We start from the raw sequence: 14,881 nt of genomic DNA on the forward strand, positions 1-14,881 counted from the left end.
GAGTCAGAGGTCACAGGTTCAAATCTCGCTCCACCACTTGTCAGCTGTGTGACTTTGGGCAAGTCACTTAACTTCTCTGGGCCTCAGTAAAATGGGGATTAAGACTGTGAGCCCCCCATGGGACAAACTGATCACCTTGTAACCTCTCCAGCACTTAGAACAGTGCTTTGCACATAGTAAGCATTTAATAAATGCTATAAAAAAACTGGAAAAACAAATAACCAGTGAGATAAAAACAAAGGCATAAGAAACTGCTGAGATTCAGTAGAGCAGAAGCAGAAACTACACGATAGACACTAGGTGCCTTAGGCATCTAAGGGGAAAGGATAAGCACTGTGTCCAATTTGATTATCTTGTATGCATCCCAGTACTTAGTACAGTTCTTGGCACATAGTAAGTGCTAACAAATACCATTATTATTATGATCATTTTAGAAAGGCTCAATTATTTTCCCTTGAAAAAGTCTAGCAGCTCAGACACAAGACTAGAAATGAGGTCCATCAGGCTCTCTCAGCAGAAACTGGCTCCAAAACTTTGGATAGGTCTGGGAATATAGGGTGAATCACCTGAGTAAATGCAAAAAATACACATTTCTACAAACATTCTCCATGGATTTCGGTGGCCAGAGATCCATTCCTTGGAAGAGCAGCCAAGCAGCTTCCCAAAAAAGCCCCGAATTGTTCTTCATGAACATTAAGCTGCAGTTTGGTACAATAAAGAATCAACTGACTGGACCATTACCCTGGGCCATTTGAGAGATGGAACTAATCTCCAAAGCCAAATAGCTGAATAAGAACCATAGAAGGAATGATAACTATTATTATTGTTATTGTTTTGGCACTCATTCAGTACTTGCTCTGTGCTAAGCCCTGAGATAGATACAAAGTTATGAGATACGGCACAGTCCCTGTCCCAAACGGAACTCACAGAATGAACTTAGATCCCTCTCTTAGCACCCATTTATATATGTGCATTTAATCATTTATTTTGGCTACTCTAGTTGTAAATATTTTTATGGTTGTCTGCTATGCTAGAATGTGAGCTCCCTGTGGGCAAGGAACATGTCGCATCTTTATTCCCAAGAGCCTAGTAGAATGCACCTCACCAAGTGGTGCCCAATAAGTTACTACTACTACTGAGGCCTACTTCTAAACTGAGGTCTAGAGAAGTTAATTAATCAATAGCATTTATTGAGTGCTTACTGTAGGCAGGGCACTGTACTAAGTGCTTGGGAGAGTACAACACAACAATGTAACTGACACATTCAATGCCCACAGTGAGCTTACAGTCTAAAGGGGATGGCAGACATTAGTATAAATACATAATTTACAGATATGGGCATATGGACATAACTGCTGTGTGTCTGGGATTGGGAGGCAATAAAAGGAACAGGTCAGGATGATGCAGAAGAGAGTGGAAAAAGAGGAAATGAGGGCTTAGTCACAGAAGGCCTCTTGGAAGAGATATGCCCAAGGGTATACAGTAGGCCTTTGGCAGAGCAAGGACTCGAACCCATGTCTTCTAACTTCCAGGCCTGTGTTTTTTTCCATTAGGCCATGCTCTCTGTCTAAATGTGTCCAAAGAAAGACCAACTTAGAAGAATCCTAGGCAAAGTGGTCTAATGGGTGGAACTAGATTAGAAATCATAAGGTCTCAGGCTCTTGGTCCCAACCTCACGTCCGATATTTGCAGCAGTAGGATGTTGGCCAAAGCACTCTGTAACTCAGTTTCCCCTGAAACAAATTTTCCCTCACCTATGTCTCAGTCACATTTAAAATGTTTTAAGAATAACCCATGGACAGGGTCATTTTTCACACTGTGAAAAAAGAAAGAATACACCTTATGAAAGCCTGTGAGTGAAACCCATTGCCTTAAGCTGCCTCAGACACAAAGAATCAAAGAGAAAGAATGACCCCCAGTTCTCTGGTTCTCCTATAACATGGGGGTTATGATCTTGCAGAGCTCCGCATTAAGGAAAACTCACATTGCAGTGCTCAGTGTGACTAATGCCACACACAATCATACACACACACACACACACACACACACACCTGTTTCTCCCAAGACCACGACACCACATCATGCTGCATCCAAACAGACACATGTGATCCAAAGAGTGTCCTCTAATTCTACCATTGTTTGTATTCAGTGGGCACCCAAAAAATACCATGACTACTAAAAGAAGAGCGCTGGAAGCTACTGAAAGTCACAAACCAAAGCAGTTTCTACCAGCAGGCTCTTCATGTGGTGCAGCATTTATCCTTTGACCACACACACACAGACACACAGACACAGACACACACACAGACACACACACACACACACACACACACACACACACACACACACACATATATATCCTCTGGTTCCCCATTTCCCTCCACAGTTAATAAAAACTCCTCACCATTGGCTAGACTATAAGCTCCTCATGGGTAGAAATCATACCAACCAACTGCAGTGTTCTCTGCTCTGCACAAAGTACTCAACAATGCCATTGATTGACTGATTGATCAGCTTCAAGGCTCTCCACCAACTCACCCAGCCTTACATGTCTGTCTCTTCCCCTGCTACTCTCCAATTCACTCTCTTCACTCCTCCCAAGCCAACCTTCTAACTGAAACTCTCTCTTAATAATAACAATAATTGTGGTATTTGTTAAGTGCTTACTATGTGCCGAACACTGTTCGAAGTACTGGGGTAGATACAGGGTAATCAGGTTGTCCCATAGGGGGCTCACAGTTTTAATCCCCATTTTACAGATGAGGCAACTGAGGCACAGAGAAGTTAAGTGACTTGCCCAAAGTCACACAGCAGAGAAGTGGTGGAAACAGGATTGGAACTCATGTCCTCTAACTCCCAAGCCCATGCTCTTTCCACTAAGCCATGCTGCTTCTCTTGATTCTCCTACCTCTGGCTCCTCACTGACTGTTACCTGGGTTTACAACTCCCTTCCTTCCTCCTCAAATACATTAGCCCAAAGCCCTCTCCATATTCAAAGTCCTCCTGAAAGCCTAACTCCTCAAGCATGTCTTCCCTAATTAATTCCCAGCATCCCAAGGCATATAAACCCAGTAGCCATCACTAGAGTATAGGTTCTTACTTATACCCACTCTCGGCCCTTCTGTATGCCCAATTATTCAACTGGATATCCAATTATTTTGATTTCTCAGTAAATGTTTTTATCAGAACTCCCCCTACCCTTAGAGTGTTTGCTTCCTGTCTGTAGGGGATTTGTCTTTTGCTTGTTTTGTATTTCTCAACTGTTCAGTACAGTACACTGCACTAGTCAGTGCTCACTAAATGCTTTTATTATTACTATTACTACTACCACATCCTACGGAGTTGAGACTTGGATTCTTGTCTCACTGAAAAGTGGATTAACTCATCTATTTTTTTTTGGTCTGTAATGCTAAAGTCCCTCCTCTTCATTTCCATCCCAGATCTGGCCAAATATGAGCAAAGAACTTCCCATCATCTGAAAAAAAATCCTTCCAGTATCTTCCTCATAGACTCTCCATCTGCTTCAAATCACGGTGTTCCCTGGCCTTTTCCTCTTTGTTTTCCTTCTTCCTTCAGTTTTTGATCTTATGATTGGATTGTTCATCCAAAATTTCCCTAACACTACCACCTCGTGTCTTGCTATCTTACATGGCTGTATCTATGAGCACCCATGAACATAACATGACTCTACATCAAGGTGTGTGGCAGAAAGGGCTGAGGAGCAAACTAGTGGCTCTCAAGACTTTACCTGAGGGTATGGTGATGTCCTGGATTTGGACTTGGTGCTGGAGAGGCGGGATTTGCTTCCCTTCCGGCTGTCAGTTATGGTGGGAGTCGAGTTGGTGTAGGAAAATGACGGCTTGGAAGCAGTAACTTGATCCAGCGAAAGCTGCAGCCCTTTGTACTCTGTGTCTCTGCAAAGAGGCAAGAATCACAGCCCTTAATTCTCACCACTGATGAACCAAACCAGGGCATTTCTGGACAAGACAGAAACAATTTGGACTGTGGCTGATCTGATCATCTTCTATTTCCCTCAAACCTTAGCACAAGGTTTGGTGTACAGCAAGCACTTAATAAATGCCATCGTTAATTTAAAACTAAGGGAAAACTATATCAATCAATAGCATTTATGCAGCACCTACTCTTTTCAGACATTCGGGAGAGTACCATAGAGGTAGTAGACATGATCTCCTTCCTCAAGACTTTTACAGTCCAGTGGGAGAAACAGATACTAAAGTATATTGTAGAAATATAGACCAGAGAGGCCTGATCCCTCAGTTTAATGCAGTCCCTGTATTCACTATTATTCATCACTCATTTGGCACCTGGGATCTTATTCATTATTTCTCCATTAAAATCATTCCACCCTGTATCAACTTTTCTTTGTGTGTGATTTGAAAATCATTTACATCACAATGAAATCTCTGCATAGATAAGCCTCTCCCTATTTTTTGTGGTATTTGTTAAGCACTTATTATGTGCCAGGCACTGTACCAAGCACTGGGGTAAATACAAGATAATAAGGTCGGTCACAATGCCTGTCCCACATGAGGCTCATAATCTTAGCCCCATTTTACAGATGAGCGAACGGAAGCACAAATAATTTAAGTGACTTCCCCAAGGTCACCCAGCAGACATGAGGCAGCGTGGTTTAGTGGAAAGAGCATGAGCTTGGGAGTCAGAGGTCATAGGTTCAAATCCCGGCTCCCCCACTTGTCAGCTGTGTGACCTTGGGCAAGCCACTTAATTTCTCTGTGCCTCAGTTACCTCATCTGTAAGTAAAGTGGGGATTAAGACTGTGAGCCCCCCGTGGGACAACCTGATAACCTTGTATCCCCCCAGCGCTTAGAACACTGCTTTGCACATAGTAAGTGCTTAACAAAACCATCATTATTATGAGGCAGTGATGGGATTCAAACCCAAGGCCTCTGACTCCCAAATTCATTCTTTCTACTACGCCACACTGCTTCTTTTGACCACACTGCTTCCTCTTTTGGTCAAACCAAATGTATTTTTCACTATTTATTACAAATTTCAAAAAGGAAATACATCGGACCATTGCTCCTGGCCTCTCTGCAAGCAATCCAGCATTTCCCCAACCATTTTCTTTGAGAGAGTAGTATATTTTGCTACCCATTAGAAAACCAACCCTCTTTTCTTGGATTTACAGAGCACTTGGACTTCCTAAAGCACTTTCACATTACTCATCCCATTTAATCACAACACCCTTTGATGTAGGTTAGGGAAAGACAAGAATTATTATCACCATTTTACAGGTGAGGAAAGCTGAGGCCCAGAGAGGTTGAGTGACTTGCCCAGGATCACACAGCAGGCTAGCATTTGGCTGGATCTAGAGTCGAGAGCTTACTACTCTTAGGCCTATGCTCTTCCCACTAGAGCAGGCTGCCTTCTAGAGGGCTGTGCCTATAAAACCTGGAAAAAAAACCCAAAGTGAACCTCACTGGAGTTACAGAAAAAGGCACCAATAGATTGATAAAGCTGTCCAAGAAGAAGGCGCACTACTATAATGAAAACCCTAGCTTAGAGCTTCACTGTACCGAGCAAGTGATAACCATCTTCAGATTGTTTTAAGGTTCTTGTAAGGTGTTTTTCTCAGTTGACTATAAACGCTGTAGTAGATATAAAATGGACACAGCCCTTGTCTCTTAAGGAGTTCACAGTCTTAATGCCCATATTTTACAGATGAGATAACTGAGGCACAGAGAAGCTAAGTGACTTGCCTAGGGTGAAAAGTGGAGGAGCCGGGATTAGGACCCAGGTCCTTCTGACTCCCAGCCCCGTGTTCTATCCACTAGACCACACTGTTTCTCGGGGCCCATTGTTGCTGTTGTTTGCATATTGTTGTAAATCAACTCACTCCAGCATCAATCATTTAATAGTATTTGCTGAGTACCTACTGTGGGCAGAGTCCTGTATCTAGCTCTTGAGAGAGGACAATAGAGTTAGAAGCCCTCAAGAAGCTTACCGTCTTGCTACTAAATAAGAAAAAAATAATTGATCCAAAGTGACTGTGTCCAAATGGATTAAATACCAAATCTGGGAACTGGTAGGCACATAAACTTGCTAAATGAACAAGGTAATTCATTCCAATACACCAAATTACAGCAGACAAATACTCTTGTAAGACGAATATCTAGGAAAGGATAAACCTGCCATAAAAGCAGATTTCCTACTGAAGTGAAATAGTTCTGCTGAAGCTGTGGACAAGAGGCATACAGTAGGCAGTAAAAGACTCACTGTAGAACCCGAGTTTCTCTAATTATAGCATTCCTACATTTGAAACAAACCTGAACTCTTTCCAGCTTGTAACTAATGAATGGCGAGGTACAAGTACTCCCTTCACAGAAGCTGCTTCCTCAAATATCAACTTTAGCAGCTAGAAACATTTGTATGCAAGGAAAGAGACGGGCTGCCAATTTAGTCTCTAAGGAATCTGAAGTATCAGTTGCAATCCTGTAATAATATATACCAACAGAGTTCTTCAAATCCTGTTATTGAAACATGGGCAATGAATGGAACATATTTTTATTTTAATGTCCTTCACAAATGCAAAAGGTATTTGGCAAAAATTCTGCCCTGCCTGTGTAGAGGACTGTTTTATGTAAATAAATTCTCCAAAGCTAGTGGAAGCTATGATGCACTCTATTACTGTCACAAATAATGTATATTCCCAAGCCTTTATAGACATAAATTATGCTGCACCTCTTTTTTGTTCCATTTTAATTTTCCATGGTAGTCACTTTCAATATTTTTAGCCAAACAGAACGTGGATAATTCAGGCCAAAACATTGTACTTTAGTTTCAATAAATAAAGAGTTGAGGATTTTTTTTAAGTGCTATATTTTCCAGTATTTGTGCAAAAATACACTTGTTGGGTTGCCAAAGTCTAAGAAAAAATTAAATACAGGAGGATAAGCACAGTGTAGTACAGTCACCCCATCTTTGCTCATTGCTAATGTCAGCAAATGGAGCACTACAATTGTGACCATTCATTTAGTTTAATACTGGACAGCCTGGTTTTCAGCTAGTCTGCCCCTGCCCAGGATGGTTATGACACAGGATTGCGACTGTGTTTGCTATGTGTATTTTAAATGTCCACCCTCCCTCCAAATCAGCACCGGGCACCAAGTCCTATGACTCAGAAGCAGCTCCCATATTTAGAGGGACCTGGGAGAGAAAAACAATGGTTCTAGAGCTAGTAGGGGTCTGGGCTTCCCCTGGAGAAACACTCTAGGTTTAGGTAGATTTCACACCTTGTTCCACAGGGCATTTGACAAATTATTCCACAAATCCAACAGACCACAACTCACCCTATATTTAAAACCCTCCGGAAACCCCACCTTCCCAAACAAGGCTTTCCCAAATAATTGCTAGAACTCCAAATAGTATAAATCCATCAACCATCTCTTATGTACTTGTTTATACTGATCTAATGCACTCTCATTTACTTATTCTAATTATTCTATTTGTATATTTATCTCCCCTACTAGAGTGTAAGCTCCTTGTGAGTAGAAAATATCTGTTTCGTGACGCCCCCTCCAGAAGAGTTATCCAGACCTAACAACAAGGTGCATTGAAAGATTTTGCAATCACTGGAGTTTTCAGGTTGTCAGTTTCAACCACACTGGCAATCTCTCACTTGAAGCAGGGCCAGGAGAAATCACATAATTTGCCGAAAGAGCCCTCTGAGGCCACTGTAAACATTAGGAGAGTCCTGATTTACTTTATCCCAGCAGAGAGAGGTTATTTTTGACATTATGTAATAGGCATCCCCTCATCTCCATCTTCCATTGGCATAACAGAGGGGTTCCCTCTCTCAGCTGATATGAAAGAACTCTAACCTCTAAATATCACTTTGGGCCAAGAATAAATCCATGAATAGCATCCCTATCAGATCTTCAATCGTGAATCCTGACCTGCTGATTCCACAGAAGAGCAAAGATCACATCTCTGGCCTTTAAATAGTCACTAAGAATTATAAGTTATTGCCACCTGCTGGATTTAGTTAATACACAATGATTAGAGACTCTTGAGCTGTCCATCCTCCAATATCTTCCATCATCTTCTACTCCATTTTCCCTTGATCTCCTACTCTAATGCTAGGTTTTTTTGCATTCACCTGGCAGAATCCTAGTCTCCTCTGCCTGCTGATAGGTTTCAATCCTTAATGAATGTTTCCAGAGTGCCTGATTAAGTTATCCATTTTTTTCTAACAGCTGAAGGTGATCAAATTAGTATGGAAAACATGGAAACAAAGCAATAGGACTGATATGGCTCAAAAGGTGTTGATTAAAATAAGCAGAGATCTGCATTTAAGCAGTGATCAGATTAGGTGGGGATGAACACGGAGTCTAAACTTTTAATTGGATTCTCTAGTCCCTCTTACAGACTGCATATGATATGCCTTTACCTGTAGCTCAGCCCCTATGTACCACAGCTCGAACCTCAGAGGAAGAGGGAGACTCCCCTTGTATTTCATTGCCAAGATCATTCAGAGTTCAGGGGTGGAGCAAAATAGTAGGATTTCCTAGCAGAAACTCACAGATTAAGGAGAAAAAGTACTCCAAGATGCCCTTATTCATTCAATCGTATTTATTGAGCGCTCACTGTGTGCAGAGCACTGTACTAAGCGCTTGGAAAGTACAAGCTGGCAACATATAGAGACAGTCCTAAATGCCCTTTTATATGTTAAAGTCTCACTACACAATTGAATTTGTGTTTCTCCCTAGAGGCTCTCACCATTCTTAGTACTTTTGCTAGTTCCACAACATGCTATGTTTGCATAAATGCTACGCCTCAGTCAATGATATTTATTGAGAGTCCACTGAGCGCTGGGCACTGTACTAAATAATTGGGGGAGTACAACAGAAGACACATGTTCCCTGCCCTCAAAGGCCTTAAAAATCTAATGCCTGCCTTTCTAGATGCCATCCCTCTTCACCCGCATCTTACTGCCATCATCCAATTGGCTGTGGGGTTTCTGGCTTCAATCATTGGTTTGAACCAAAAAAATAAAATATAATATAATATCACATGGCACCATGAAGTGGCTATGAGGTGATACCAAGACTATGATTACATTCGCACTTCAAGGGAGAATTGTTGAAACAAACAAATTGTGGTCCAGGGCAGGCACTCTTGAAATGAATTTTACTTACTGGGTTAGCTATTCCTACAGAGAGGATTCTCTATTTAGAAAAGATTGATGAACCTCAGTCTTGAGACTTCCAGACCAAGAACTGCACAGAGGAACTGATTATAGTGTCAGTGGCTTGTAAAGTGCCACGTGCACTTTCTCATCCCTGGCTACTGTCTTTCTGCTGGAGCACAGAGGGTAATGAAGGCACAGAGAAGCAGCGTGGCTAAATTGAAAGAGCCCGGACTTGGAAGTCAGAGGTCATCGGTGCTAATCCCAGCTCCACCACTTATCAGCTGTGTGACTTTGGGCAAGTCACTTAACTTCTCTGTGCCTCAGTTACCTCATCTGTAAAATGGGGATTAAGACTGTGAGCCCCACGTGGGACAATCTGATTACCCTGTGTCTACCCCAGCACTCAGAACAGTACTTGGCACATACTAAGCGCTTAACAAATATCATCATTATTATTATTAGACCCGAAATTCCTTGTGGGCAGGAATTGTGCTTACCAACTCTATTTTATTGTACTTTCCCAAGTGCTTAGTACAGTGCTCGCCACACAGTACACATTTAATAAATACCACTGATTGAGTAAGCCAAAGCTATGTGCAGTCTTCACCTACAGGCAGAATTTAGGACTAGAACTCAGGTCTCCTGATTCCCAGAGCAATGCCCAGCCATGCTGGGGAAGCAGCATGGCTCAGTGGAAAGAGCACTGGCTTTGGAGTCAGAAGTCAGGGGTTCAAATCCCAGCTCCGCCACTTGTCAGCTGTTTGACTTTGGGCAAGTCACTTAACTTTTCTGTGCCTCAGTTACCTCATCTGTAAAATGGGGATTAAGACTGTGAGCCCCCTGTAGGACAACCTGATCACCTTGTAACCTCCCCAGTGCATAGAACAGTGCTTTGCACATAGTAAGTGCTTAATAAATGCCATCATTATAATTATTATTATTATTATTATTTCCAGTGGAACAACAGCAGCATTGAGACTAGAGCCCAGATCTCCTGATTCCTAGCTGCATGTTTGATGCTTTTGTGTCTATCTTCTCCACTGGATTTTAAGATTCTCAAGGGCAGGGTCTTTGAATCTTTATTATTTTTCTGGTGCTTGTTACACACTTACTATGTGCCAGGCACTGTACTACGCTTTCTGGTAGATACAAGTAATCAGGTTGGACACAGTCTTGTCCCACTTGAGGCTCACAGTATATTGGAGATCCGAGGATTTAATCCCCATTTTACAGATGAGGTAACTGAAGCACAGAGAAGTTAAGTGACTTGCCCAAGATCACACAGCAGGCATGTGGCAGAGCTGAGATTAGAACCTAGGCTCTCTGACTCTTTCCAATAAGCCACGCTGCTTCTATTGTCATTTTTCTCAGCATCTTCAACAGTGCTCAGCCTTAAACCAATGCTCAAGTTAATACTGATTTTATTCAAATGATGATGATTACCATCCCCTACAATCCCTACTCCTTGAACCATTTTATAACTTTCAGCTGAACCTGACTCTTCAGCCGCCTCACCAATTTTACAAAGGCTCCCACATATCTCCTTAGAAAATTGCTTCCAATTCTTACTTTCAAATCAAAAGAAGCTAAAGGTTTTCACCTTTCTGTCTCAGGGCACCATCATACAAATGAAATGAATCTGAAATTTAACAGCCACATTCTTATTCTCTGCATTTCACATTCTTCATTTGTTCTCAAGGCTTAATCTAAAGCATAAGGGCAGTCGATTTTTGATATTTCTGCTAGTGAATTATCCATCCCTTTACAGCCTCTTCCTGCCACAGGGCCCTTTCATTGATCATGGAAACCTCAAAAGAAGCTAAGAGGAGGAGAGTCTGATCATGGGAACCTCAAACTCTCCTTCTCCTCCCTAAGAAAGAAGATAAGAAGAGTTGGTAAGCGAAAAATTGAAGTTTCTCCTTGATAGCAGCTCTGAAAAGAAGTTTGGTAAAAAAAATAAATGGAAATTATTGGGTAAATAATAATAACAATTGTGGACCTTGTAAAGCACTTTCCAAATGTCAAGCACTGCTGCACAGAGAAGCAAATCAATGAATTGTATTTATTGAGCGCTTACTATGTGCAGAGCACTGTACTAAGCGCTTGGGAAGTACAAGTTGGCAACACATAGAGACAGTCCCTACCCAACAGTGGGCTCAAGAAGCAAAGTGACTTGACCACAGTCACACTGCATAAGTGGAGGAAGTGGGATTAGAACCCAGGACCTCTGATTCCTAGGCCAGTGCTTTTTTCCACTGGGCCATGCTGCTTCCTAAGGTTAAATGAGTTTAGTGGATGATCTGGTGATTTTTATTTACCCATGTTTTCTCTGTCCCTCTCTTCCCACCAACTCCCTTCCTTGTAATTGAGTTGAGAGAAGTCACCATTTTTCATAAAGTTGATGACTGATGAAGACAGAGTATAAAGAGGCTGGATTAGATATCCTTAGTTCAGATAAACAGTTAGCCGGTGGGGGTCTGTGCAAGTTGGGCATTGAAGCAGGATGGCCTAGAAGATAAAGCACAAGCCTGGGAGTCAGAAGGACCTGGATTCTAATTCTACCTCCTCCACTTGTGTGCTGTGTGACCTTGAGCAAGTCACTTCACTTCTCTGTGCCTCAGTTACCTCATCTGTAAAATGGGGACTAAGACTGTGAGCCACATATGGGGCGGGGACTGTGTCCAACCTAATTAGCTTGAATCTACCCCAGGGCTTAGAACAGTGCTTGACACATAGTAAGCACTTAACAAATACCATCATTGTTATTTATTACCTCATCCTGGTTCTCAGACATTTCCAATAGGTGATCCTCTGAACACAGCAATATTGTGCTCTACCAATCGCTCAGTACAGTGTTATGCACACAATAGGGACTAAATAAATGCTACAGACTGATTGACCCCTTTTGAATCCAGCAAAATAGCTGTATCCAAAGGTTTCTAACTACCCAGTGAAAATAGTTTGGAACTCTGACATTCACATAATGTTGCAGAGGGAAGTAGATCTGACACCAGGACCTCAGAGAAAAAGTCACACCAAAAATAATCACGGCTGCAAACGATTTCTCTTAAGTGCCCAAATCTCTACTTAATTTAAATATTTTGGGGGTATGTCCTATAACATTTATCCTTGATTAAACCACTTCCAGATAGTTAATCATTAATGGTTTCTTCACCGTTGCTGTGCAAACAGTTCATTGATACCTATGACATCAAATCTCATAGACATGTTCTTTAATTGGATTCATTTATTACTAATCTGCTTAAGCCCTTACTATTGTAATGCTTAACTAAATATACATTAAACTCTTTTATTTAAAGGCTAAAATAAATCGGAAGATAAACTTTGGTCATGTGGATTCAAAAGGTTGCAGGTGGCTTTCTGATAAATGGAAAAAACAGATCCATTTCCTAAACCATTCATACATATAAAGGCAGAAATCTCAGACCAAATACCTTCTGGTTCCTTCAACCAGAAGAATAAAAAGCAAAGTATAAATGACAGAACTGGATATTGTTTTGTGGCTATGTTTAGAATTATTCTAATGAAACAAATGAGAAAAAAAGAGCATTTTGGAAACAATAGAAACCAAGGGGAGTATTACAGCAAAATTTACATAACTATGAGAGCTCTATTTACCTGAAATGATACACTGCTACTCCAGGGTTTTTGCGGCATTCTTTATTAGCACCAATAAGACACATCCTTGCATTTTGCTACTCCGCAAACTGCTCTTATGAGAACAGTTTAGATTCTTGTGGGTCTTGCACAGAGAAGGACATCATAATAATATGTATTAAGTACTCAATATGTGCTAAGCACTGGGGTAGAGCCAAAGCTATGAGATTGAACCCAATCCCTGCCCCACATGGGGCTCACAATCTATTTTATCCCCATTTTACAGGTGAGGAAACTGAGACCTAGAGACATGGTGGCCAGTGGCTGAGCTGGGACTAACACGCAGGTCTCCTGAATACCAGCCCCGTGTTCTTTTCTCTAGGTCACACAGCCTCCTCTCATCTTCTAGGTCTTTTGAAAAAATCCACATACCATGCATTTCCAGGCTCTTTCATTCATTCATTCAATCGTACTTATTGAGTGCTTACTGTGTGCAGAGCACTGTAATAGCACTTGGAAATTACAATTTGGTTCGGCCTTACTCCAACAAGGAGATGATTACCACAATTCAGTATGTTAAATATTATATTGCACCAAGTCTTGAAGTTGGGATCTTGACTCTAAGGAGAAACCTAGAGCTTTGAGTGCTTACGTAATGCAGTACACTGTCACAGACCCTTGGAAGAGTACAGTAAAAGCATTAGAAATGTTCCCTGCCCACAACGTGCTAATATTCTAATGACGAAGACAGATCTAACAATTAAGATGAAAAAAAGGAAAAGCTAACAGTGGGACTCTTGACCTCACATGTTAAATTAGGTAGCATGTTGTCAAATCAGAGAGGTGAAAAACCAAAGTGACAAAGGAGCAGTACAGAAAAAAGTGATGAGAAATAGTCTAGAACTCAAAAACCCTATTTCAACCATAACAAAAGAAGATGGAAAGAAAGAAATCAAGGTAGATTATCTTCATGCTGAAAACTGTGAAAGCACATCCAGAGTAGCTGCTAATGAAACTGTCTCTGGCAAAGTTCAGATAATATGCTGAAAATTTTCTCAAGGGAATTGGAAAAGATAAAACATCTTGGGGAGGGGAGGTGAAGGGGGTGGAGAGAAAAGCCTCATAGGTTTATTACATTACAAATTTGTTGTGGTCAGGGAACAAGTGTTTTGCTCTTACTGTACTATCTCAAGAGCTTCATATGTAGGAGGTACTCAGTAAATACCACTGACTGACTCATTGTTGTCCCAAACGTGATTTGCTCTGCTATGAAAGCTGGAAAAGATGGAACCAGAAAAGAAAAAAAAATGCATTGAGTACACTGTGATAGGACTGTCACAGTATAAAACTACATTCAGTTCAGCTGTAGTGTGTGTTCCCATTTCACGATTTGGATAGGGCACTATTGAGGAATTAGGAAACGTTCCTCCCATAATGCAACTGCAACTGGCTACACTGTAATTTGGTGTCAGAAGAAAATTGTGCCCATGAAGGTGGCATTCCTCAAGCCATGAGTATCATAACATAATTTTCCTTGAACACGAGGTTTTTATGAGTACAACCCGCACTACAGAAGAACTGTTTTGGCTCCTTTTTCCCAAAAGGAATTCCTTTATTACTGCTCTAAAGGTGAAAGAGCTGAATAATAATTTACTAGAACACTTAGTTCTTCTAGGATAGGGGAGTTACATTTCAGACTAACTCTATGTAAAGGAAAATACAAATGATAGACTGCATGTCTTGACCAGCACTGTGTGCAGAGGAACATTATTTTCTCCTGACACTGCATCACGCTCTATCCAAATAGGTACATACTAAAGGAAGAACATGCCCTAATTCCCTTACTGTGTCCTATCCCAAATATGTAGTAAAAATAGTTGTTACAGGAGAACCGAGCGTACCAAAGACTATATTAGTGAATAAGTAGACGAGAAAATAATAGACCATAAGTTGCTCGAGGGCAGGAACTGCATAATGTCCTTCTGTTGTACAATCCCTACCCCTAGAATGGTATGTTGCAGTACAGTTCCGTACAGTGCTCTGCACACAGCAGGTCCTCAGTGAATACTGATGATGATGGTGGTAGAATTT

At 41.3% G+C, this 14,881-nt stretch overlaps 1 protein-coding gene across 1 annotated transcript in view; it reads right to left on the reverse strand.

The window, feature by feature from the left end:
- The window catches only part of SIM1 (SIM bHLH transcription factor 1), a 61,045-nt gene that overhangs the window by 18,268 nt on the left and 27,896 nt on the right, over positions 1–14,881 (reverse strand). Inside the window, exon 9 of the mRNA XM_038761263.1 lies at positions 3,749–3,914. Coding sequence (XP_038617191.1) covers positions 3,749–3,914 — 166 coding nt within the window. The remainder of the gene's footprint in view (positions 1–3,748; positions 3,915–14,881) is intronic.

Source organism: Tachyglossus aculeatus, chromosome 19, assembly GCF_015852505.1.
Source record: "Tachyglossus aculeatus isolate mTacAcu1 chromosome 19, mTacAcu1.pri, whole genome shotgun sequence".
Taxonomy (NCBI): domain Eukaryota; kingdom Metazoa; phylum Chordata; class Mammalia; order Monotremata; family Tachyglossidae; genus Tachyglossus; species Tachyglossus aculeatus.